Below are 26,646 nucleotides of genomic sequence, written 5' to 3'. Positions count from 1 at the left end.
CAATTTCTCCGTTTGCGCACCTCACTCTGTTTCGTACAGCGCGCAGTTGTGTTCTTGTTTCGTTAGTTCATTTTTGCTAAATGTTACCTCTTTCGTTCAGTTTCATGTAAATTGCTGCGTTACATTTGCATGTTAGCTCTTTTGATTGATTAGAGATTTACGGAGCAGATACGTGGCATCATCATCACGGTTCTTTAGTATTTGAGTTCTTCGGTTTTTGCAAAATAGAAATCATTTTAGAGGCCAATCGAGATGATGCACCGACAACAACACCCACACACATTGGTCTTGCTTTCTTTGGACTAAGATAATTTGCACGTTTGGTTGCACTTCGCAGTTCGTTCTAAATAATTTTTGGCCTGTTTTGGCCTCTCCCAGTATTGTTCCCATTGCTTACAAGAGAAGGAGGGGCCAACAAAAAAACAAACATTGCAAATTATGAAACCACTACGACACATCCTGATCCTTGTTTGGCGTACGTCACAACAGTCGAGATTCTTGAACAGTTTGTATTTATAATGGGTTGTTTAACATGTAGGATGTAGCAGCCATGACCCATCCAAACATCCAGAGCACCGAAACATAATGCAAAATTTGAGCATAAGATTTTCTGTGTGGCCTTACCGCTATATAGCTTTCCCTCCCGACAAACGATACGTCTTAAATCAGTGCATTTGAAAAACTTGTACATTTGGCATCATCATCATCGTTTTTCCAACGGTTCCGAAGTTGTAAAAGATGTCTTCTCGCGCACACTTTGGCCATTTATGCTACTTCTCGCCTCAGTGGCGTCAGTGATATACATCTTGTAGAATGTTATTTACAATTATTAATGGAAAACAGTATCATTGAAACGATATGCGCACGATGCAAACTTAATCAAAAATACGGTGATTGAAAGGGGATGAAATGGGGGAACTATTTTCACTGAGTTCAACACTTTCTCTTTTTGCGCCACATTTTGAGAAATTGACTTCTAATGGCTGCGGGCTGTGCAGTTCGATCAATGCGCAACTCATTACATGACCATCTCTCACTCACAATCGCGCACCTGTTGCATCAGCGATTTAAATAAACACGAAATGCTTAGGTCTACAAAATAAAGCACTTCAACCAAAGCACGGTGTGTAGTCGCTAGCCACCGTTGGCTGCGTCTTTCCGGATGGGGTCGCCGTAAGGGGAAATAAAAATTCAACTACTTATGTATTCGCAATCGCTACTTAAAAACTACAACTAGAAAACTAACTCAGTAACTCATTATCGTTTGATAATTGGAAAAAATACCTCCCACGAGATCGTTGTCTATCAATGTTGGGAATGTGTTGCTGTTGTTGTTGTGTTAGGGGAGCATTTACTTTAATTTTCGCGTTCTGCGCAACAGAGAACGTGGCTCACCGCTTGAGGATGGTTCCTCTGCCTACGGCTGCTGATTGGCGTTCGAACAATGTTTGGCCTTTTCGAATGCATCACCACCAACTAATTTTGCACTATTTACAGGGTGTTTCTTAATGGATTGCGATCTTGCACTCTGAAATGCAGAGTTCACAGCGAGAGAGAGAGAAAGAAACGGCAGTTTCGCTCTACCCTTCGGGCTCTTACTTGCGCTTTCGGATGCGCGTTCGCTCCTCCGACACCACTCCTCCACCACCGTACACTCCGGCGATCGTGGCGTTCTGCTGTTGCCGCTCGGCGCTCAGCTTGATGCTGTTGAGCAGATACTTAAACTGTACCACCTGCATGGCGGTTACGTTCGGGTCGCTACACGCTTCGAGCCACTTGAGGAACTTTTCACCGTGCTCCACGGCGTCGGCCAGGTTGCGGATGTCGGCTACGGCTACCGAGGAGGCCATCACGGGCGACGACTCGGGTGCTCCCGGGGACCGGTCCGTTGTCGTCGTCGTTGTCGGATGTTGCACGTTCGAGTCGTCCGACTCCAGATCGCTACTCTTCAGGTCGTCGTCTCTTGCCGTTTCGACACCGTTGAGCATGCCACCACTTGGCACCGGGCTGGTGGATGATCCTCGCGGTAACGACTGTGGAGTGATCGAACAGCGATCGATGCTGTTGCTACCACCGAACAGTCCCGTCCTTTCCTCCTCGCATACAGCAGCATCCTCCGAGTGGATGTCGTTTTCGATATCACCCGACCGATCAGCGCCTGGATCACGGCGATCGCCACCACACGACTCTTTGTCTTCGCCTTCGCCGTCGTCGCCATCGCGGGGCTCCCGAGCGTCGGTCGACTGCTCGTGAATGTCCTCCTCGCCGCCATTCGTGATGCTGTGCCTAGCCGCTATCGGTGATCCTTCTTTGCGGCCCAAACTTGAGTCGCCGTCGTCGCCTTCGTCACCGGCCATCGAGTCTTCGTCCTGCTCGCGATCGGTAACGGCTGGCAGCGACGATTCCTTCAGCAGCTCCGCTCGATCATCCTCTTCGTCGGACGGCTGATGCTCGATGCTGTGTAGAGAGGAAGCGGTTGTCGAACAGGGGCTAGGATTGTACCGCGAGCGGCGCTCATCCCCGTTGCCCATCACCCCGTTATCCTTCGCCCGATCACCGTGGTGGTGATGATGATTCGACAGGTCCTCTGGTTTCGCTTCCGAACTGCTCAGGTTCAGATCCATTGGCCCGTCGTCAGCGACACTGGCACCGCCACCGCCGGCTAGATGGCCCATTCCGTGGGGCTGATGATGATGGCCGCCCAGGACCTGGTGGTGGTTGTTGTTGAGCGTATCGCTCGCACTGTTCGCCGCCGATCCCTTCGTGAGCTGCGAGTAGAGAATGTTTTCGTACGCGGCCAGGGACGCGTTGGCTGCGGCCGCTGCAGCAGCCGCCGCCGCTGCCGCTGACTTCTGATTGTTGTTCTGCTGGCTAATCGAGTTGTTGTTGATGCTGTGGTGGTTCTGCTGCTGCTGCTGCTTGGAGTCACCGGTCCCGGTACCGCCACCGGCTGCTGCCCCGCCCGGCATGAGCGATGCACCGAACGATTTGTACCACTGCCAGAACCAGGACGAGTTCTTCGTGTCCTCCGGTGTCAGTGAAGGTGCAGACGAGGGGGGTGTGGGTTGTGGGGTGCTTACGAGCGGCACACCACCGCCTCCTCCACTGCCCAGTGGTAGCGGTGGAGGCGTGTGCACCGAGGGGGGCAGCTGCGTTGGCGAAGCACACCCGCTCGCACCGACCGTTGTCAGCAGTGCGGAGGCCGGTGCCGGAGGCGGTGGCGTCGGGGGACTGTTGGTGGTGGCGCGTGGTAGCGAGGAGTAGAGGTTGTTCAGCCCAAGCACGGCCTGCTGCGACTTCAGCCAGTACCAGAGCGCATCGTCGACGGGAGCGTTCGGATCGCGACCTACGGAAGCAGGATTGGTGGTAGTTGTAGCGGGATTGTGATGGTGGTGGTGATGGTGTTGGTTGTTGTTGGTGGTGGTAGTGGTGGCAGTAGAAGTGGAGTTTCTGAACTGCTCAGACAAACTAGCTAAGCCAGCGTGTGGCTGATGAAGCATACCGTTACCGAAGGGCTGTTGTTGCTGATCGCCGCCACCGCCGCTGCCGCTCGACGCTCCGCTGCTTTTCTGTTGCTGCAGTTTCGCCAAGTTGCGCACGGTCAGGGAAGGAACGGCTGCGTTGTTGGAGGACGATCCACCGTTGCCGCCGCCGCCGCCGTCGCGGCCACCGGAACCTTTATCTCCAGCACCGCCACCATTCGACAGGTTGCCGCCGTTGCCTCCGCCACCGAGGCCACCGTCCTGAAGGCCATTACCTCCACGGGTGCCCCCGCCGCTGTGGTGATGGTTGTTGGTGCCGTTGTTAGCCGCCGAACTGCCGCTGCCCTTCGGGCGAACACTGCGCAGGGACTGGGCGGCGGCGGCTGCCGCAGCCGCCGTGTTCAGCCCGCCCGCCAGACTGGACATGGTGGCGAGACTGTGGTTGTTGTTGAGCTGCGCGATCAGGTTCAGGTTGGTGGCGATGTCGTTGAAGCTCAGCGCCAGCGGACTCTGACCGAGCCCCGACATGCCCGACAGGTGGCTGAGGCTGGTCAGCGGGCTGATGGCGGCCATCGAGAGGTGGTGGTCCGATTTGGTCGGATCGCCCCCATGGTGGTGGTGGTGGTGGTGATGGTGCTTGGACAGATCCGCTCCGTAAACGGCCGCCGCGGCCGCCGCCGCCTTGCTCGATTTGCTGAGCGCCGATATCTCGGCGGCCGTTTTGGCGAACTGACTGAAGTCGGTCGCGCCCGCCAGCCCGTTCATGATCATGTCGCCGCCGGACGTTTTGTCCACCCCGCCCCCGCCACCGGACAGATCGAGCCCGTTGAGCGATCCGCGACCGGTGCCGCCGGACGACACTTTGTAGAAGCTCGCGGTGGCGTCGTCGTACTTCAGCTTCCCGCCGCCACCGCTGCCACCGAACAGGGACGAGTCGAGCTTGAGGCGCTTCTCGGGCGGCCCCCCGCTGAACAGTTCGGCGGCGGCGGCCGTGAGGGCGGCCGCCGTCGCCTCGTTGCTCAGCTTTTCCGCGTTCTCGACCGACTGGCGGGACATGTAGCGGAGCTTCTCCTCGTTCTTGCACCAGCCCCGCAGCGTCGACTCCGGGACGCCGATGTCGCGCGCCACCGACGCCTTCGACTCGCCGTCGTGGATCCGCTGGATCGCGTCGATCTTGTCCGTCGCCGTCAGGTGGCGGAGCGGGCGTTTGCCCTTCGTTGCTGTGGCCATCATCATCATGAGTAAGGATTCTATGGCAAAAGTGAGGTGGGAAAAGAGAAACGTTTTAGGTACGCGAACACACAGTGCAGTGGCGATGGGTTAGTTTTAGCAATTAGCGAACTCCTTCCTCTGCAATGCCCTCCCCTGGTGTCCCTCATCCAAATGCTTCTTATTAATTAATAATTAAATTGTGTCACATAATTTTCTCACAAAATCGCACACAACACTCGAGTGAACTTCACTTCTCACGTGTTCACCCCACCCGCGGATCTGGGTCCGAGGGGTTCGTTTTTTGGCGCCGAACGCAACGCAACGGTCACACACCGAAAAAACATAAAACGGCCCAGCCCAGCCCCCAGTTGCGCCGAAATGGCGACGCACGGTAGTAGCTGAAGGTGTTGTTCAAATCGAGAACCAATAACGGAGCCGCCGCCGCCGCCTCCTCGAAGCCCGTGCGCCAACGGTGGGGCCGGTGGTGGTGTCGGTTGCGCCGTGGGAAAACCATCCTTCGCGCGATGCGTAGCGACTACTGCGTACGCGGTGGGGTTCACCTTGCGTATTATGCTGGACGCAGCCAAACGGTCGTCGCTTCCGCCGCCACCGACGCGGCAGCCATTGGGTACCGCCTACCTTGGGTCAGGAAAAAGGCAACTGCGTGGCGAAGAAAAATGACCAACCAACGCAGCAACAGGCGCACCCGCTTTCGGGTGCGACCGGAAGACAGAAAGACAGGTGGGGGTGGTGGTGGCGCGCGCGCACACGCGGGAGCGAAGATGCGCGCAGCATAGCATACCCTTGTCTTGCGGGCACCGGATGGGTGGGGGTGCGCGCCCGGGGGGAGATGGAGAACCCCTTTTTTGTTCCCCATTTTTCCGCCGCACCACACCGCTCGGCGGATCGGTTTGTCTCTTTCACCCGTCACCCGGTGGAGTTTTGTTCGCCACCGGCGATTGGTGGGGAGGGATGGCAAACTCCCCCGCGCGCGCCCCACCACCCACCCGGGGAGATCGTTCACTCGCTGGTCATCCCGTTCCGATGCACTTGCTTCCCGAACGGAAGGGGGACCTCTCACGCACGCACGGGCCACGCTAGCGATCTCTGTCGCACGTGAGTGCCGCTCGGCCACCGAGAGAGAGGCGGCGGCGCGGGTTCATCTCGCCCGCGTGAGTTCATCATCCGAGGTTCATCTTCCCCTTCAGCAAGGCTCCTGGCTCGTTATATCCTTTCGCGACCCGAAGGATCCCCCTTTCGCTCGCTCTCTCTCGCTCTCTAGCTGAAACTCATCCGCTCATCTCTTATATGCTTTCGGTGGTGTGTGTCCGTTGTTTACACAAGTGTTGGTACATAGAACCGAAGCTCCCCACGTCCCCAGCGGTTCTTGCTCTACCCGGCCGAGTGCGCCAAAGGACTGCTGCAGTTGCATCTGACGGTACTGCACATGCACACAGACGATGCAAAACTAGCTCTCCCGCTTTGGCCCACATCAAGGAACCCGGGGAAGGGGACCCTGGCGGTGATGAGGTGGAAAATCTTGGCAGTCATGTGCGCGCAAAAAGAACGCTCTCCACGTGCTCCGCTGGTGGTGCTCCCGATGCACCCAAAGTCATTGTTTCGCACGATACAACCACCCGTTCGCTCTCTCTCTAACTCGTGGCTACCCTCCGCCGCACATAGCGCCGCTCAAGAAGGACATTCTATTGTCCATCGATGGTCGCCACCCCACACACACAGCAAAAACTGGATGCCCTAGAAAAGGATACGGTGGAGAATTTTTTGGGTATCACCACCTTCCGTTTCATGTATTGTTTATTTTTTTACCCATTCTGTTACACAAGAGCCCTCAGCCAGAGAGCGCCAGAATTGCATCGTGGTTGCTTCATACAGGGTGGGTCGGTGGTGGTGGTCGATGTTACACTGCGCCACAGCTCCGTCTGACTACCCACACTCACGACGATCCTTCCTTTACCAAGCTTACACCACTTTTTCTCGGCCATTTCTCGGCCGCGACTCCCACCACCACCACCCTTCGCTCGGTAGCTTCGGAGCGCGCTTTATGCTGCTATTATTATGCTTGGCACGTTTCCTTCGCGCGCCCCGTCCGAGAGAGCCGCGCCACTCCTGCCGCCATCAAGCGAGTCGGAAAAACTGCAGTCGTCGGAAAAGTCGTGACGTAAGGTCGCGACTGACCGAGGACCGGGGGACCGAGGCTGGCGGTGATGGACGAACCCTCACTAGCTGCCCCTGACCGTGGCACAACACGACGGCGCAGGAAAAATCAGTTTTCCCACATTAATCCCTACAACAAAACAAACCACGCCGGCAACACGCCGGTAGCCAGGAGTGAAAAGAAGAAAAAAAAACGTCATCGAGAGAGAATGGAGGAGGTGTACTTTTACTTTCGTTTACTGGAATTTATTGTTCTCTCTGTGCGATTCCGTCGGCCCCCGTTGGCCGGCGACTACATTTGGAGCCCGGTTCCCCGGGTTTGGGTTGTGTGGCGTACGGGGAGACTGCATTTTTATGTTGCATTTCTATGTTTGCGTGATTTTTTCTCCGCCACCTTGCCAATCGGTGCTAGCGGAGAAAAGTGAAAGTACATAGAATGTGTGCCCGGACACGGCCCACGCCAGTCGGTCTATTATCTACGTCTACTACTTCTCGACTGAAGAGAGTCATCCACACTCTGGATGATTATTACTTTTTTACCCCAGACCTCGAACCGACAACGGGCACGTGACTCTGCGGATGAGCTTCAACTGGGTCTTTTGGTTTTCATTTCCAGCGCCACATTTTATTTGTTGATTGTTTTTGTTGCTGTATTATGAACCTCTGCGACAATTTATGTCACTTCCAATAACATTGTTACTTAAAAACTCTGTTGCAACCAAACTAAAACTCTGGGCGCCGTAAGTATGGTTCACTAATTTGGGCGATGGCGATCCCAGACGCTGGTCGCCGGGGCAAGAGTGTGCGTATCAATTATGTCTTAATTACGGCACATCTCCGCCTTATCGCCACGTAGCCCGCCCCCGTTCCGTGCGTGTCCAGACAACATTAACGTCTCATCATCGTTTTATCGAACGCAATCATCGCAAGAACCGAAGGTTCGCGCCGAGCCAGACAACAGGGCAAAAGGTGGTGCGCGCCCGCCAAAGAAAAGCCGGGAGAATCTGAGAGTGGAAAATGCCAGACGGTCGCCGCGGCCTATGGTGAAAGTGAGACCAACTGTGCAGAGGCATCGAAGGAAAAGGGGTAGACAAGTTTTCATTCAAGGCCAACATTCTGAAGAACAAAAACAAAAAGTCCATCTTCTCAGGCCTCAGCGAGCGTCGACGGAAACGTGAATGGAGCGCGCGCACACGGAACAGGAGAGTACATAATTTCACTTAGCATTAAATATTAATACCCCACCGTCCTTTGCCGCGTCTTCCGTTTACTCCCCGGGACTCCCGGAGGCAGGGGAACTCCATCTGCTGTTGGTGCGGCGTGAACGTTTCCCGCGCCATGCTATGTTTTGTTTTTCCCCAGCTTCCCCACCAGCAACTTGGTGATCGCCCACCGTGCTCTCCCCTTCGGATCGGGGCCGTTTTCTTGGAATGCTATTTTTTCGCCACAAATGAAGATAGAGTCTAGGCCCAGAGGCACTGATTCCGCGCGCTGCATCCGGACTCTGGGTCATTGATGCTCACGACGCGACGTCGGCTATGCTTGTGTTGTGTCTAGACTGCTTGTTCCGCTCTGTACTTCCCACGATGTTGAACTTTGTTTGTGGAACGATGTTAGTGTTCCAAGTGTTCAAGCTGAAACACGCGGTATTTTAACTCTAATCGATCAGCTTCGGTTGACTTTGTGAGTTATTTCATGAAAGGAAATAATTCCACAAATTAATTAATTAAATTTTGGTTAATGACGTTTCGTGAAGTAAAACCTTGTTTTGCTTGATAAAGCACTTCCAAAAGATGGAAACATCTTACGAAAAGAGACTCCTTTTCCGTGGAGAGCGGATTGGAAAAAATGATCTATTTTACTATTATTTTTTATTTATTATTATTATTATTATTATTATTATTAGAACGTCCAGGGTTCTAACTAACATATTTAGCAAAGAAACCGATTCATGGGTTCCGCACAGACGGACGGTCTACGGAAGAGCCACAATGATTCGAACAATTGATTCATTCGTCTCTTTGCCCAAGTGCGAGTCTTTACGAAAGTGTGAATGGTTATCCAAACAACCCGATTCCTGCACACCGTCCGTTATGGCATTGCTGCTGAAAATCCCGTTTTGTTTGGTACGCCACTGTTGCATTCATAACCAGGAGCAACATCAACCCTAAAGTAAGCTTATCATATTTGCTGAACGCTTAGCAAGGATAACAACAGTCGTTAGGTGCTCGTGGAGTGAGACCGATGGGGAAGTGAATGATATTGGGTGAAATCCCAGCGAGAGGTTCGGGATGGCAAAACGTAACATAACGTAGCGCACACAATGTTGTGGTGTAATAATGTTGGAGAGTCTGCGGACGAACAACACATCACTGCAGCAGCAACAGGTTGGTAGTTAATTATATTTTTCTCCTCATGCTTTTATGCTCTACGAAGAGCCAGCCATCTACCACCCACCATCACCCCCCCACACACACATACACTCGTAAGTCGACAGCAAAGTAAGGACGATGGAGTCGATTTTTGCTGTTCGTATCGTACTCGGAGTAACGTGTGTAACGATTTGCCATCGGTCGGTTGGGGCTACGTTTGGCAAAAGTTTTCCCTTCCATCGTTCTTTTCTGTCATTATTGATTCGATCGCGAACTATCCTTGAACCACGCCGGTATCCTTCTCGATCCGGAGTTTCGAGAGAGAGAGAGAGAGAGGGGGAGAGAGCCTAATGAAGTGATATTGTTTTTTTTTTGGGCTTGACATCTTCATTAATGTTTTGACGGAGTAACGCAGCAGACGCCACCAATCGATCACAAATTGGATGGGAAAGCGTTGATCGTTCTGCCGTTTGGTTCGATCCGGATGCTCGTATGCGTTCACAGCGCTGTTCCCGTGCGGCCAACGAGTGACCAGTCAAATCAAAATGCACCGAAGAGCACACGCCACGCAACACCTTCCGCATGCGGAATGCTGCTGCTATTTGCATAAATGTAGGATACTTTGGCGAGAACTCGGTCGCAAAAAAGGTCAGACAACAGATTAGAATCTGAAAATTGGGACGAGAAGTTTTGGAAGCTCCCGATAATTGATTTAATTCTGGTCTGCTTGGGATACCTGGCAAAAAGCGAAGTGTCCCGGAGGACGTCGCTGCGTGCCAGCCATACAGAGAGTGGGGGCTCGCTGGCCGCTCGGAAAACGGTAAATTTCACTTCTCGGGAAGAAATGACCTACAAATTGGGCCGTTCGCCGTCCGTGTCGCGGGTCTACCACAAAACAAAATCGGATCGATCGCGCCGGAGGAGCCGGACAACCCGATCATTATTTCTCCGCTCGGCGTGCGTTCGTTGCAAAAGCCAAGAGAAGGTGCTCCGAAAGCGAAGAACAAAAGAAGCGAAACAGCAAGCAAACGCTCTTCGTCGCAAGGAATCCTTTTTTCTAAGGTACGCTAATGACGGGACGGGATTCTCGCCGCCTCATCGGCGAGCGCTAATTCGGTTGCAGCTTAGCCAACGGCGAAGCGGAGTAGAAAGTTCATCAAAACTGCAACACCAAATTTACCGCGAATTCGGGGTGGTGTCTGATGTCGCAAACGATCCCCGCACCGCAGGACCCGTCGACGATCCCGCGCCCGCGCGCCATAATAACGGTGCATTCGTCGGCGCTCACTGCCAATGCACTCCCCGTGGGACAGGTAACGGCCCTGTCTCGGTTCCCCCTGGGTGGTGGTGGCAGGTGGCCAGGCAGAGAAAGGGAACGAGAGATCGCGCGCGATCTGCTCTATCGAGAGCCGCGGGCAGGCTCGACGACGACGAGCATCTTGATGAGAACGGAAAAAGAGAATTAGTTAAATTAAAATGTGTTTCTTTTCGTCTCTCTCTCTCACTCGGTCGCGTTTTCGGAAAGCAGGATCGGCCCCTACAGGCCCCCAGGCAGGGGGTTGGGAAGTGGGGAAAAGTGCATTTCATTAGGACGTCGCGGGCATCACACAAAAAGCGACAAAAAAACACAAGACGCGGCCTCACAGACGAACACGCGCACCCAAACCCCGCGGATTGGGGTTCCGTCCGTTGCCAAAGGGTGCGCGCGGTGGGTGAGGTCCGCGGGGTGGTGTAGAAAATAATAATCGCGAGTCGCGCGGACCAGACTAACCAAAATACAGGTTTGCCTGCTCGCTCTGGGGCGCGCGCACAAGGAAACTGCTTCCTTCCATCAACCGCGGACCGCCGTTGCGTGCGGACACCGTTTGCGCCCTCCAGCCAACCGCTCGCCCTCCCGAGCGGCTCCGGCGGGTCTCTTTTCGGGGGGCGCAAAACTTGTCGTTTTTCTAACGGGGTTTTCGACGTCGCGCCTTTGGGTCGTGGGTTTTTTTTGTTGCTGTTGCATGGAGCCTCTTTGCGTGATTGGCCAAATCGATAACGGGAGACGGTGCTGGTGGTGGTGGTGTTGAAGGCGAAAAGGAGCCAGCAGGCTCGAGAGGGGGCCAAAAACACCGCGGCATGGCACGCAAGAAAGTGTGCACTTTCGTTGCTCTTTCTTCGCGCGCGGCCAAGGAATCGGGGTGAGCGCGAAACGTTCTTCAATCAAGCATATGGTGGCCGTCCAGGCGGCAGCCTTCGGCCGCGACAGCAGGACGACGTCACCCCCCCCACACAAACACATACACAGCGTGTTTTCCCGCAAAGGACGATGCGTGCGTGACAAAAACGCGGGCAACGCGCACAAAAAATGAGCTAAATAGGCAAAAAAAAATACGCTGGGGGTCGCGCTGAACCTCGGACCAACGACGATTAGCGCCGCTGGAAAAGGGTTACAACGCAGGCCAGGTGAGTGGGGGTTCCTCTTGCTAACAGGACATGTGGCCGGGACCTTGGTTCCTGGGGATCGCGCGCGCAAGCGAAAGGTGCATTTTAATTCGATCGTCGCCTGTCGTGAAGGGAGGTCCTTTCTTTGGTCGTCGCGCGTCGTCAAGGGGTTGTCCCGCGCTTGGGCCGCAGGTAATTACGCATTGTTACACCTAGCGGGGCACAGATGGGCGAGTCCAACAGATTGTTATTGGATAGCGCCTTGGTCACTTAGAGAAGTCCTTTTTTAACGAAAAAAATACTCAAACGACCCCCCAAAAGGGACGCTTCAGTAAGGGCTGTGATCGATTTCCTACAACTCGTCGATTCGCTCCGCGACCGCGACTTGTGACGCGGATTCTTGAAAAGAAAAATCTAAGCGAAAGAGTGAGTGTTCAATTTCCTTGCTCGCCCATGATTTTACCGGCCAATTCTGGGTGCCCTGTTTTGAGCCAGCACAGCCAGCCTCCCTCCTTCGTGGCAGAAAAACAAAAGGACTTTCTGAGCCACATACAGCCTACACGCACTCACACATACTCGGACGCGTGCGGGTGCAAGGGTAGGGAGCCCCGGACCACCAAGCCGCCGGTGGTCAAGCTCTCAGGGGCGCGAGAATGTTGCGGAGAAAGCGAAAGAAAACTCGAGAAAATGGACCGCGTACGGCAGAATGGGACGAGAGAAGGAGGATGCTGGCTGGCTGGCCGCGCAAGGGTCTGGCCCCGGCGAGGCCTGTGGCTCGGTGGGTGACAGGCAGGGAAGAGAGAGCGAAAAAAATAAAATAGCTACCACCAACCGAGCGGGCAAAGTAAGTCTGCGTCGTCCCTCGGTCGGTCAGCGTGTGCGACGAACAGGACGTCCGGCAGGGAGGCAGCGCGGCAACCAACCGACCGGAAGAGCACGGGCGAAAAAAATGGGAGAAAACGTGCACAAAAAAGGCGACTAAAGGAGGGAGAAAAAAAAAAACTTATATATCCGCGGCGCTCGTCCGCAAAGTCGCGCGGGTTTTTGGGGTGGGTTGGTGTCGCAAGATTTCGCAAGAATCGTTCCCGTGGGGTGGTGTGAATGCTTCGCGTCCCGCGCGGCCACTCATCAACCGAACACACACATACGAAGAAGAAACGGGGCTCAGAAATGACGGCCAACTACTACTAATGGGGCCAGGCCAACGCGGCGGTTTTAGGTCCTTGCTGCTGCTGCTAGTGATGATATGTTTTGGACTTTTCCCTCGGCTACGGCGGAGAAAAAAGCTGTGAATCGCGGATTTTGTTGTGCGGCCACATCAGCGCCCTGTCCTTTCGTATGCTTCCCGTGGTCCTCGCAGACCGGTATCCTTTTCGGACACTGCCACTTCCGCGGAGCATACTCGCGGGAGCATCGTGGCGGGAATCGCCCACCTGAAGTTGAGTGGTGTGATGTGGCTTTTCGTCTTCGAGGACATCATCTCGCCAGCCAGCAGAGGCCTAGTGGACCGTGCCAAGTCCTTACTGCTGCTGCAGTCGACAGTTCCAAGAAGCAGCCCCTTCTGTTTCCCCTCGACCTGTCACAGTGCCTCTGTGTTCTCCCCGTTCGGTCACCACTCGTCCTTACGGGTTCACCACCCTCCTGCTTGGGCAACACCACCATAAAACCCACACACAGGCACAGTGTCCCCTCTCGCTCTCCCCGGGGGTATTACGGATCCGGATGCCTGCCGCTGCAGTGCCGTGCCGTGCCGTGTCCATAATAAATGCTGTCCCGCTGCTGCTGCTGCGGCCTTTCGGTTGCGTCATTTTCGCGGAAAAAAAAACCAAAGTGCAGGACACACAGAAGGCAGGGGCCGGTCCGGCAGTGACGAGCGCGCACCGTCAGCGTCGTCATCGCCGTCGAAGAAACCCACCAAAAATAAGCGAAAAAAAATCCCGAAGCATAAAGAGACAAAAAAATGGACGAAAATCCGCGCGCACACCCCAGGGGAGAGGGCCCACGGCGCGGCGCGGCTGGAACGGACGAGACGAACCGCGGCCAAAAAAAGGTATCGTCAACAGTTCTTCTCACAAATTAGGCAGCAGCCGTGCGGAGCGCGGCACACATTTTATTATTATTTTTGGCCATTTCCTCCTCCGGTGCGCTGCGCTGCGTCGGTTGTGTGCGTTTTTTTGCTTCTGTTTTGTTTTGTTAATTCTATTTTCGCTTCTTGTGCCGGTTTTCCTCCTTTTCTGGCCGCGACCTTTTTCGACTTCTTCGTCCCTTGGTCCCTGGCTCCGGGTGCTCAGCTGGAGCTGGGCGAAGGCAGAGATGATGTTTGAGGATATTTGTGAAACCTAAGGAAGGCGACCAAATTAGGCAAAGAAAACACGCGCATCAGAGCAGGACCGAGGGTGCGTGGGTGGGTTCAGGTAAAATAATGCAGGACGCCCGCATTAGGCACTTTTTGCAGCATGTCCCTGGTCCTCGTCCCCGGGATGGTCGCCGCCCGTGAGAAAGGGTATCCCACGGCTGTCCCACTGCAGGCAACGGACTGCATTCGGTGGTCTCCCGGGCGGTCTTCTGCACACCCGAATCCCGCCCGAGAGCGCGGTTTGCATTAGGCCCTCGAACGCGAAACGACTGCCGCAACGTCGCCTCGACATGCATCCCACACGTCCTGCCCCGTACCTGCGGAACGCGGGTGCCTAGGTTGGTGGTAAAGATTCCCAAAACTCATAAACCTTCCTCGGCCGGAGCCTTTGTTAAGATAAGAAGCGATGCTGCTTTTGTTACCCGTGCGGGCCTACGGGTGTGTGTGTTCAAGGACGCGTGTTCGGTCAGCCATTAACGGCAAATGTGGATTCTGCACACGTTTCTATCCTGCTGGGTGTTGAGACAAGCCCCGAAAGGACATAATCACTGCCTGCCTGGCAGGACGACACACCCACTGTGGGCAGCGGGGCAGCAACATAAAGCTTCGAATCAATCGAAAACTCCAATGCGGTAGTATGAATGAGTTTACGATCGCTAACGGGATGCAACAATCAGTCACGGAAGGCACGGAATTTGATTGATGTGCCACATGCCTAAGAGGCCACCTCCTTCACCCGATCGGTGTGAGGATCCTAATTAAGTTCCTTCGACTATCCAATCGAACCACTTCCACGGGGTGAGCAATGCGCGACATAAAATTAATGTGGCCCCGACCCTTCGCCACTGCACTCACTCCTGGCTGAATGTGATTTGTGTAATTCGGAGGGGGTGGTGGCGCATGCACATGATACCCCTTAACATTAATTCCTTAGAGCGAGAGCGACCGTGTGAGAGCGCGAAGGCGAGTGTGCGGTGGCACATCTGTTGATTCATGGACGATATTCTCCACGTGCGCGCTCCGCTGTGGTTGCCGTGGCTTCCGATAACGGTCATAAGGAGCACATTCAACATGAGGCACATCGCGCCGCGCGATCATCGCTCAATCTCTTCGCCATCCTGCGGTGGATATCCGGCCCGGTTTACACCGGCCTCTCTCTCTACAAGTGGAGAAGTGCGGGTTACGGGGTTCATTGCGGGTTCGCGGCCACTTACGTGCACTGGGCGTTGCCGGCGACGTCCGTCTCGATGGTGAGGAGGCACTCGTTTCCCGGTATCTCCGAATTTTACCGAACTTGATTAACCTTTCGGTTGCCAGCGACGAGGAGAAGGTGGCCGAGGCGGCCACTAGCGACGCGAGCCGCTGCTGTTCGTCGTCGGTGCCCAGCTGCTGGCCGCGGTAGCGGGGCCGCGGTCGCTGCTGCTGGGGCGGCGGCTGCGACGGCTCCTGCTCCGGCTCCGGCTGCTGGTCACTGATGGCGGCGCGCGGCGTCGGTTGCCGGTGCCGTGCCAGTACGAAGCTGCTGGCCGGGTTCGTGGCGTCCGGCGGGGCCTGATGGCTGCTGACTGCCGCCACCGTGCCACTCGTACGCACTTGCTGCGTCGTGTTCGCCCCAAAACGCTCTACTCTACCACTTCACTCACTGCGCCCCACTCGCCACTGGCCGGTGCACCGCACACCTTTCCCCCACTGCCACACTCTTTCGATCGCGCGACCGGCTCACTACCTGGCCAGCGAGGCCAATTCCACCAACGCTATAAATCGCTTTGTTCTCGCTCGCTCGCTCGCCGGCGATGTCGTCGACCCAGTTACTGGCTTTTGAGATTTGGCTTCTTCTGGGAACACACGGCACACGGCACGCGTCACTTTTCAGCACCTCGTCGCAAAGCTAACACAATGGCCTTGGGCCCCCTGCATGCGATTTCCGGTGTTCCTCGCACGCCGAAGAGCAGTTCGCGGGATTCGCGGAGTCCGACCCCCAGACTGTTTGGGACCGGAAATGCCTTCCTCTACGCGCCCCTCGATCGGTTCACTTTTGGCGCGCTGACTGGCCGATGATGTGTGGGTGCGATGGTTCTTATCACTGACTCCGCGGGTTCGCGCGCTCCGATCGGTGCTGCTGATGGCTGATCTCCCGGCACACACTACTACATCGGACAAACTGCAAAACGATCGAATGTGCTGTCGTACGTGGATCGAGCTCGGTCGGTGCGAGCTCCCATAGCACACACTACCCGCCAATCCGTCTACCTACCCGCACTTAGCGACCCATGGCCGTGGTTTTGGCGACCGATTTCGACCAACGCGTCTTTTGGTCACTGCCCGATCGGTTCACTTAACCTATCTCTCTCTCTGTGGTCTCTCTGTGTGCGTCAGTGGTGTCGCCTGACGGACTGCCCCGGGGTAGAGCTATTCTCCGGGCGATCACCGCGAAATAGTTGGCCGCGTCCACCGATCTCACTCGCAACACTCCAAAATCCGCGCGCGTCACAGAAAGAACTCGCAATTAGTGTGAAAAGCCACTGACGACTAATACGTGTGCCTGTTCCGTGGCTTTCTTCTCGCTCCCTCCCGTAGCCGGGCCCCGGTTCTCAGTATCGCGCCGGATCCAAGTGCAACGGACACGCGACGACCAACCCGACGTTCGGTTTGTTTGTGACTAACTCTTCCGCGGAATCGCCAATGCCGTCGTCGTCCAGCCGAGTGTGCCGGGTGCCGCTGGCCAAATATTATTGCACGCCGCCGACGTCGTGAAAACGCGCGCACTCCACTCTCGCTCGCTCTCGCTCTCTCTCTCTCGCGACACTTGCGGGCCGATGCTCTGCGATTGCCTGCCGGACGGGTCCTCTCGGGGAACGTCCTTCGCGTCACGTTTTTCGAACACGACTGGCCGGACGGAAATTTAAATAACGCGTGCGTCCGACACGACAGTGACGAAAATAAAAATGCGTTCCTGCGATCCGCGCGCGGCTCTCGCTCTCTGCCGCGCGGCGCTCTCGCTCTCGCCGGACGACGAGTGCCGAAGTGTGGCTCGGTGTGTGCGTGCACCGCTCTGTCTCTCTCGCTCGCCGTCTCGCTCACTCGCCGGATCGCCGTTTTTTTTCTCTCTGGTCCCTCGTTCGCGAGCCGAGCGCCTCTCGCTCACTCGCACGCACGCACGAGTGGCGGTTCCTCCGCGGTCCATCGGGGGCCGATTCGCGCCGTTGTGTGCGTTTTTCCCCTGATTTGTCCTGCGATATGGCCGGCCGGTCTTCGCACGAAACGCACGGTGCAACCGGAAGTTCGGTAAACAAGAGCGCGAGTGCGTGCGTACCCCCCTTCGCCCCCGGCCATCGCACCCACACTCGGACTGGGATGATCGACGTTTTTCGCACACACTTTTTATGCACCCACTTTTTTGGACCCACTTTTTGCTGCTGCTCCACCGACGTGCTGTGGTTATCCTTTTCGCGCTTCTCACCGCCGTCAGTCAGTCGGCCGCCATTGACGAACGGTGCAAAAGTGGAGTCCCTCCACGAAAGCACGGTTTTGCCGCTGCGTTCCGTTCAAACAGCTGTGTGCGCGTGTGTGTCCTTTCGGTGACGCAGCTGACCGATGACGCGATGAACCTTTGAGGCGTGTGGAAATTATAAAAGAGGAGCGAAAGATGTGCAGCTCACCCCACGCCGCACTGTGTCCCCGTTGATTTATGGGTCACCAACATGATCGGATCGGATCGGAGCGATTTCCCAAAAGGGTCACCCGGAGCAGCCTTGACTGATCGCTGTCCGCGAGCTGCGATCTTTGGTGGTGTGCGTAAGGGTGAAAGACATACAAGGTGTCAGGTTAGCAAATGTGCGTTTAATTTAATTATTTAACCTCTAAATTGCCAAGAAGAATCTGCAGTTCAGTCTAACAAAGAAGGGTACAAACAATAAAAGGGGACACTAATTTTGAGGGTATTGTCCTCAATTATTGTCGGTCCACGCGGTGTAAGGATCGTCCACAGTCGCTTTCAAGCGTCTATTACACTATTATCGGTAATCCTGGCAGACGGTAGTAGCACAATGACGTCAGAGGTGTTCCTATAAAAGGAGGGCTCATTGATACTCGGACAAAACAACGGACACTCTATGCGAACGCCAAGATTCATTCATCAGATCGCATCCTTCAATCAATCAAGTTGGGAAGAGGTTCTGATCTTCTGACTCGGTCAATCAGGATGCAGTTTTTCCAAAGAAGTCCGTACACCGTACATCAAAACGGACAAGGAAACGTTTGTATGCGATTTTAGCGACATAAAGTATTCTTTGTAGTGAATTTTTTTTCTCATTTTTAGTGCATACCTCGGCAGAACTCTCTCTCACATCCCTGTGATGGACCATGCCCAGGCACACGGGCCACGGATGATGAAATGTGTCGTGCTGTGAGCATTCTCTCCCTAGGCCACCAGCAAGCGAGGGGTAATCGATGATACGGCCCGCCGTAGTGTGCCGCATGTGCTGACAGGATAAAAACGTGGCCGTCGCGGTGTGCGATCCTCCCGGGAAAGTTCTCATCCGGCAATTTTTACCCGTCGTTGCCAGAAAATGTGCCAATGTTTGCAAGAAAGTCCCCGCGACGGCTGCGGCTAAAATGTGAGGACACACACGCACACACAGGCGCACCTAAAAAGTCACATGTGACGACACCGTTGACCAGAGGCTTTCCATTTACAGCAGCCACGAGCTCCGCGCCTACCGCGAACGTGTGAGTGCGCTTGGGACAGGTTTTTTGGTGGAATCCATCTCAGGGAAAACGCAGAGTGGCCCCCGAGGTGGGCCGCAGTCCGCAGTCCGTGTCAGCAAAAATCCTGTTTCTTGGCCGCGCGAAAGGGCGCCGAGTGACCAGCATCGGTTCGCGAAATTTAAAGGAGTCCACGCGAATCGCGCTCCGCGAACGATACCGGGTGTGCAGGACATTCGCAGCAGCAAGGCGCCAGATAAGGAGACAGAGAGGGCGAGCGAGACTGAGTGAGCGAGAGCCCTGTGTCCACCCGTGTTTATGTTGCTGTTTCACTCGCTCCGAACGGTCGTGTTGCTCCTTTCGCGGGGTTTGTGTTGGTGACCGCGAGCCAACACACACACGTTGGGGGGGGTGGGGTGGGGGGGGTCCGCTCGGGACACTGGACACTCCGAAGTGCTCCGAAGACGTGGCGCGAGTCGAAAGCGAGAGTAAATCCTCGGCTACAATGGGTAGAGCGAGAGAGCACGTGCCCATGAGAGCGAGAGACCGTGCCGGATCGAAACCGATCCTGGCGCGCGGTGTCGCGCTGACCGGCCCAAGGAAGGAAAGCCACAGGACACCCCATTGCGCGGCCAACTTCTGCCGGACGCATCGAGCGAGGTCCGCGAGAAGCTAGCCAAAGGGGACCGAAGCGGGCCCAGTGGGATGAGCGAGGGTGCCGGACTGACCGAGAGGGAGAATGCGAGAGAGAGAGCGAGAGAGAAGGGGCCTTTGAGAAATTATTTTTGCCGAATGGCCGAAGAAAAATCCAAAGAGCCAGCAGCAGCAGGACGTTGGTCAAGATGGTGCGATACCGTTCAGCTTCGTCCTGCTGTGTGTGCATGTGTGGGTACGAGGCCGTGTCTTCGTGTGAGTAAGACGCACCCGCAAGACAAAGGACAGCGAATTTCGCAAAGGGGTCACGATGCGTCCGACCGAAAGGACGACGACGAGGACGTGTTGGTGGTTGCGTTGTTTGTGGGTTCGCCGCGGCACAGGCTGGTGGGCGTGAGGCCAACGGACACGAAGGAGCGTAAACAAACACGCACACTGGCACGTGCAGACACAGCGCCGTAGGCCGTGTGGGAGACTTGCGCGACGAAGAAATGACCACTCACACCGCGCGAGAAAGGAAAATTCGCGAGCTGCCGCTGCGGGAGATTTGTCGCGAATGACCTATGCGGGCCGGCGGCCGAGGTCGCGGGGCACGGGAGCACGGCGGGGGGAGGGTCAGTCGAGAGCGGGACGCAGGGGGTTGGGTTTTTCTCTTCGGACACCGAAAAGCGGGAAGCCGGCGAGGTGGGGCGGGTGGTGAGCATAACTTTTCCCTCCGACGGCGGCATCGCGATGTGCAATTGACACAATACTTCCCGAGCCGGTCGACTCGAAGTAAGGTTAGGGTTACCAGCGACAGAGCCGAACAGAATACTGATGGGATATTTCGGCGAAGCCATATTTATTAACATTCTGTTTTCGAGTTTATTGCAATTGCAAACATAACCATCATTGGTAAGCTAGATAAATGTAATAGAGAGTATAATTCATTATAACTTATCGGCTTGACCTATAGCGCAGTCACCCATTTGAGCTTCTTCGAAAAGCCCACATTGACATTATGCTCGAGTCTGAGAGCTTCTTCGTCAAAGCGCACAATTAATGACCTCTTTAGTGAGTAAGTCTTGAGTCCATTCCTACATCACATCGTCACCCCTAATGTCGAAGCTGTCACAATAGGGCCTGTTTTGACGTTGATGACAGTTCCCAACCGTCAACGGTTGGGATTTTAGCGAACCTTACGCGACCACCAGCAAGTCACGGATGCGGTCACTGGTCACCCGATCGGAGGTCGGATCCCTCGCCGGAGTTTTGCCAATTTCTTTTCCCAACCCACCCGGTCCACGTGTGTTGGCGGACGAGGGTCGGTCATGGTCTTGTCCCTCGTGTGTTTTCGGGCCCGCCAAATACAGTCCAGTCCGTCGGGGTTCCATCCGCGCGGATGACTCTCCGTGCAGCCTCTGGCCCAAAATGATATGCACCAAATGAGCGTCCTACGGCGTCCCAAGAGAGAGAGAGAGAGGTAGTGTGAGAGAGAGCGAGAGTGAGTGAGAGAGCGGATGACGGCAGCAAGGATACGCTTGGCAATTGGAGGGATAAATAATCTTGCAAGAGTGTATCCTTCCCGGGAGCGGGCGGAGGGACGCACGCAGCTACTCGTACTTAAATTCCGGCCCCCCTAAGCCCGACAGGAGTCCGTCTGGCGTTCGCCTCCGGTGACCATAGCGGGCGCGAACGAGCGCGACCAACGAGCGGCGGCCTCCGCGTCCACCGTCGTCATCATCCTCCTCGCCGGTCGCTCGCGGCTAGAAGGACGTTCGCCGCACGAGATGGCGACAGTCGCCGCCGTCGCCGTTGAGACGATGGCCTCCAGGAGGAGGTTGAGATGATTACGCGTATGCCACGTACGTACGCCGCCGCCGTTGCTGCCGGCCACACGGTGCGCCCCTGGGGGAGAGAAGGAGACGGCGAAGAGTCAGCGAGAGCGAGAGAGATGGAGAGTAATGTCCGCCCGAAAGGATGTCCGCCGCTGATGGTCCCGGTGGTGTGAGTGCCACAGCGTCGCGTACGGACGGAGGGTAGAGAAGATTAAAAGACGGCAACGGCGACCCAGCGCCGTGTGGGGTGGCCCTGGCGGTGGGGGGGAACCATGCTGGCAACGAAATTTCGCTGCCTGGCAAGGATACTCGCGCGCGTGTGTATGCGTTTGGCGATGGTTGTTGTTATTGTTGGGCTGCGGTTCCGCCAGGGGGACGCTGTTCGTCCTTTCGCGCGCGCTACGGGCGCAAGATGCGTTTTTCGCGTGGCGTCGTCGGGAGGGATAGGTGGGGTGGGGCCCGGCGAGGGGTACTCCTCGTGCGCGCTCGTGAGGAAGCCAAAGGATACGCGGCGAAAGGATACGGCGACGTGAGACAAAGTGGCCCGTCCGGTGGTGGTCCGGTTTTAGAGATCCTTTGGGATGGTCGGAGCCGGTGGGGAACGGCCGGGGGATTGCATTTACACACATCCTAGGAGGCCGTTTAGAGTGCGTGTGGTTGTGTTGGTGTGCGGTAGAAAGAGAGAGAGAGAGAGAGAGAGCGCGCGACAAAACGTGGGGCCAGCGAAAGGATAAAGAAGGTCGTGGCAGTTGTTGTTGCTGCTGCGTTGCTGGGGCGTGATGAAGAAAAGACGAGCGAACCGGGTGGAGGGGAGGGTGTAGAGGGAGTGGACTGGGCACCCCCTCCGCCGGGGTGCCTCAGGACCCCCCTTCTGCTCATTACTGGGTTTTTCGAATTAATTTGACTGACAGCAGCGTCGTCGACGACGGCGACGACGGATATCGATGGATGAATTCGACCCACGCCGTGTATGCGTGTGCGTGTGCGTGTGCGGGGCCAGTATCCTTTTTCATCCGGTCCGCGGGTTCGCGTGTTTCGCGGTGGGTGGGAGTATGTAGTAAGGGGGGGGGGGATGTGTGAAGGGTCGACTGGTAATTTCGGTCGGCCTCACATCGCGCGCGTGTCACGCACGTCCGGGTTTCGTGCCATTTGTCTTATCTCTTCTTTCAATTACCCTCCGCCCTCCCGCCCGCCCCGCACTAACCTTCTCCACCACCCTCTCAACCACCCCCTCACACACACACAAAGCGGCCATCCCAGCCTCCGGAGGACCTTCGCACCTACGGACACGATGTCAATATCATCACCCGGCCGCGTTCGAGACCGAGGCGAATCCTTTGTCCCCTCGGGTAACCGTGCGTGTGTGTGTGTGTGTGGTGCGTACGTGTGCCGGGCACACGTACACAGCGCCGCCGGAAGAAAGGCACACGCGGCGCGAGGGTCAGCGATTACGCTGCGACGTCCGAAGCATCGCCATCTTCGCCTCAATCCTTTTCGAGCGCGCGCCTGTGTTTGTTGGGGGGTTTCTCGGGATTCTTTTTCCTTTCGGCCCGTTTCTAGGGTACGTTTCGCGTGTCCCCCTTTTGCCGTTGACCGATCGATGGCGAGCGACAAGTCCCAAGTCCCGTTGGCGGACTGTGGCACACGTGGAATGATTGAGCTTCTTAGCGCACCGCTCGATCCAATTGCCTACGCACTTGGCCGCGCTCCTCCTGTTGAAGGCGTTTCAGAGAATGTTCCAAATGAACCGGTGGGGGGGAAGGACACCGCACCGGGAGGCTCGGGAGACGGTCACCATGGATGAGCCATCTTCTTTTCGCGTGAAAGCCTTCGGAGCAGCAACCCAAAAAAAAAGGATGTACGGGGGACGCACCGTGGGGCGCGTTGATTCGCTCCACACTGCGACCACCCGTCGCCGCGTTCTGCCCCACGACTTGTATGCGATAAAGGAACTCCCCCACCTCCGCCCTACCCGCCACCCACGCTTCGACATATGCGGGCGAACGGCCGTATGTGCGATCGCCGCGCCGCGCTGAAGATTTCCTATCCTTCGGGCGAAGGTGTTCGTCTCAAAAATTTGAGAAATCGAGGAGAAAGTCCGGCCGAGGTGGTCTCCTAGAAACACCCCGTGCCGCCGCCACCACCGCGTGGCCATCGCGCACTCTATCCTGCGCTCTATATACTCCGTCGCCGACGTCCAGATGCGGGGTGTCCATTCGCTCTTGTTGCGTCTCACTCTCGGGGGTAGCCGGCCGGCGCAGTCCGTTTCACTCACTCACCAACACACACGTGCGGATTCCTCTCTACCCCTTCGAGCATGTGTGGGTTTGTGTGTGGGTGTGTGTGGCGGTACGAGAAAAACTGGACCGCTGGACCACGCTTCTCGCTCGACCGACCAACTGGACCACACGCTCTCCCTCCCTCTCTACCTGTCTCTGTCTCTCTCACGCGCACACCTACACAGACGGCGTCACACATATGGCGCTCGTGAAGTCCATCAGCTGACCAATTGGTTTTATGTGTGCGGCCATCGTCGTCGTCGTCGTCGGGCCGCTCGCATATCCTTCGGTTATGTTTTTCCTTTTTCGCTTTTTCTACTTTTTGCGTTTCCAGTGCGCCGATTCTTGCGCCACACGGGGATCGGACTCACTTAGCAACGCAAAGAAAGCGGTAGCGTGGGTGTCGGGTGGGAGGTGTGTGTGGGTGGTTGAGGGATGCTCATCTACGCCAACGGCGCTAGCGTCGTCGTCGTCGTCGTCGTCAGCGTCGTCGCCGTGCGGCAAAGTTAGCTACTGGACCTCGCGCGCCACTACACCCCCAACCACCCTTCCTTGTAGGCTGCACCCTTCGTATCCTTTGGGCAACATAACGATCCGCATGCTGGGCAGGGAAGGGGAGTAAATGGGACGAAGCGATGGAGGGTGGTAAAAGAGAACCTGAGCAAACTGACCAGTGAGTAAAGCTAAGAAAATTTATTTGCTAGTGTAGTTGTAACCGCCACCCTCTCGCCACCGCCCCCCCCGAGGCGGGTCCTGGAAGATGAGTGTATGCTGGCGCGAGAGCGCGCACACACGGGGCGCTGTGTATGTGTTTGGGTGGAGGAGTTGGGTCGCTTGATTGGCGAAATGCTGCTGCCCGGTGGTGTAGTGGGCGCCCAACCACCCACCCACCCACCCACAGCATGATGCTGCCAAACCACGGCAACGCGGCCAGCGACGACAAGGACGATTGTTGGGGACTTTGGAGAATGAAAATTTTGCCACTCGGGGCGCTGCGGGTGGGTGGAGCGGGTGGGTCGGGGGGGTGGGCGAAGTGGAAGACGGCGGTAAGTGTGTTGTGTCCATCTCGAGCACGATTTCTTCTGCTCTTGCTGCTGCTCTTGTTGTTGGTAGCGCCGGGTCGGGTCGGTGGGTGGGTAAGTGACGCTGGGTGCGTGTGTATGTGTATGCGTCAGTGTGGGTGGGGGTGGTCAGTCCATTTTTCGATCGCTCTGGCCACGCTGTTATGCTGCGTGTTATGTTGACGGTTTTTCGGTTTGGAGCTCGCTTTGGGTCGCTTTCTGTGTGCGTGTGTGTCTTGTTTTTTCGCAGGACCTCGTTTGGTCAGCGTTCGCGTAACAAACACCCTCAACCACCAGGGGGCGCGCGTGTGCTGCCTCTCAGGTCCACCGTCTGGCTTCACCGTCTCCGGTTGAATTCCGGTTCTTGGAGCTTCGGGACCCAATCCAGGCGGGCCAATTCTTGAGGATCTTGACCAGTGGCCACGCTGCTCACGTGTCATCGCTGCTCACGTGCCCGGCACGTACCCTCCCGGTCCACAGATTATGGACTCCGCTCGTCCCGAATCGCCCGCTGCTGTAGGTCCGAACCTCGTTTTGAATATTGCGTTTGATCCTTTCGCTTCCGCGAAGTCCTGCACGCTTCACAGTGGCCCTCTGACCCGCATTCTCCGACCTGGGCACTCTTCCACTTCTTAACCTTTTCTTTGGACTCGTTTTTTTCTCTTCCTTTTAGTTGCGCCTAGGCGCATCCCTTTCTTGCGCCAGCGTGCCATCTGTCGGACGAGTCCCCAGGTGACGGTGCCCGAGCTCTTATTTACCACCCACGCCATTAGTCACGACCGGTAGGCGTGTGCAGGTCCCGCTGCGAACACGGATGCGTATGTAGTCGCCCCGCGTCGCCGCGTATGTGCGTAGGTGGGGTGTCCGACCGCCGGCAGCCCTAGCCATTGCGTTGGTGGCGGATTGGCCATTGGTGGATTAGAGATGCATCTGCCGAGCACCAGCACCGGCTCCTTGGCTCCTTGGCTCCTTCCTGACTCTGCTCTGGATCGGATCGGAAAAGATACGGGAAGATTCAACGGCCGGTTCAAGGGTTCGCCCAGGGTCCGGAGTCCAGAGGCCGGCATCTTTGGTCGGTGGAACCCGGCATCGGGACCTAGGCTGGACGTCGGCCGGGCTCACATGTCACATCCGTGTCCATGACATGGTTGATGTTCCTGCATTCTAATCGGCAGCGCGAAGGCGAAAGAGGGTCCTGAGGCTCCTTTTTGCTGCACGCATCTTGCGACGGCCGGACGGTCGAGCCTCGTCGACTCCGTCGGTGTGCGGTTTTGTCCCCACCCCCCTCCTTGGGATGGGAGGGTTGTCCTGTGCCCGGAGTTATCATCTTATAATTTAGCTCCCCGCCCCGCCCGCCCACTGCCTGCACGAGGATCCCGAAAAGATGCACTTTTAGGCCTTCTGATGCTCTGCGGCTCGGCACATAAACAGAGCCGTCCGGGCCTCGAATGTACCGGGCTTTTTGGAGCGCACACACAGAGGCGCGTATGTGTGTCTTCGTCCTCGACTTCCTCGACTAACCGCACTACCCCCAGCGGGTGGTAGGTGGGGGTTCCTAAAAACTGGAACGCTTGAAAAACGGACACCAACCTCGGGGCCGGTTCCGACCGGACCGAACCGTCGTTCTAGTGGTTCGCCGGATAATAGGAGCCAGGATCCTGGAGGATCTCTTCGCTTGCTGGTGGTTGACACACGCACACACACACACACACACACACCCTGAACAAACCGAGCTCATCTCTCCTACTCCGAGGGCGACTCCGAAATCCGCTTGGCTCGCTGTATTTTACCCGATCCTTCAAGACGCTAAGCCAGCGCAAGAGAGAGCGAGAGAGAGAGCGCAAAGACCCCACCTATCCGGGGTTATCCTGGCTGGGGGACCACGCCGATGGTTCGCCGTCCGGCGCGGCGCGCATCATTCATCTTGGATCGATGGAGTCCAGGCCGTCCGGTCCTGTCCGGTCCGGTTCAGGGAGTTCGGGCAAAAAATAAGAACATGGACATCCAATTCTCTGCCATCGTCGTCGTCGTCGTCGTCGGCGTCGTGGTCGTTGTCGTGGAGTTGCTGAGCCCCGGGATGTGTCTACGGCGACCGTCCGGAAGTCCTTCC

The 26,646-nt window shown here is 56.3% G+C and overlaps 2 protein-coding genes across 2 annotated transcripts in view; one reads left to right on the top strand and one right to left on the bottom strand.

The window, feature by feature from the left end:
• Positions 1 to 1,595: 1,595 nt before the first annotated feature.
• LOC131212230 (protein distal antenna-like) lies at positions 1,596 to 4,721 on the bottom strand. Its single transcript, XM_058206012.1, has one exon. The coding sequence runs from the start codon at positions 4,719 to 4,721 to the stop codon at positions 1,596 to 1,598; it is 3,126 nt and encodes a 1,041-aa protein (XP_058061995.1).
• Positions 4,722 to 9,208: 4,487 nt separating this feature from the next.
• LOC131212227 (coiled-coil domain-containing protein lobo) overlaps positions 9,209 to 26,646 on the top strand; it is a 147,590-nt gene continuing 130,152 nt past the window's right edge. The window contains exon 1 of the mRNA XM_058206009.1: positions 9,209 to 9,256. Coding sequence (XP_058061992.1) covers positions 9,209 to 9,256 — 48 coding nt within the window. The remainder of the gene's footprint in view (positions 9,257 to 26,646) is intronic.

The sequence above is a fragment of the Anopheles bellator genome, chromosome 2 (genome assembly GCF_943735745.2).
Source record: "Anopheles bellator chromosome 2, idAnoBellAS_SP24_06.2, whole genome shotgun sequence".
Classification (NCBI taxonomy): Eukaryota; Metazoa; Arthropoda; class Insecta; order Diptera; family Culicidae; genus Anopheles; species Anopheles bellator.
This window is presented reverse-complemented; position numbering and strand designations above follow the sequence as displayed.

Coding starts and splice junctions, on each gene's coding strand:
- LOC131212230 (XM_058206012.1), bottom strand. CDS start 4,721: ATGATGATGATGGCCACAGCAACGAAGGGCAAACGCCCGCTCCGCCAC.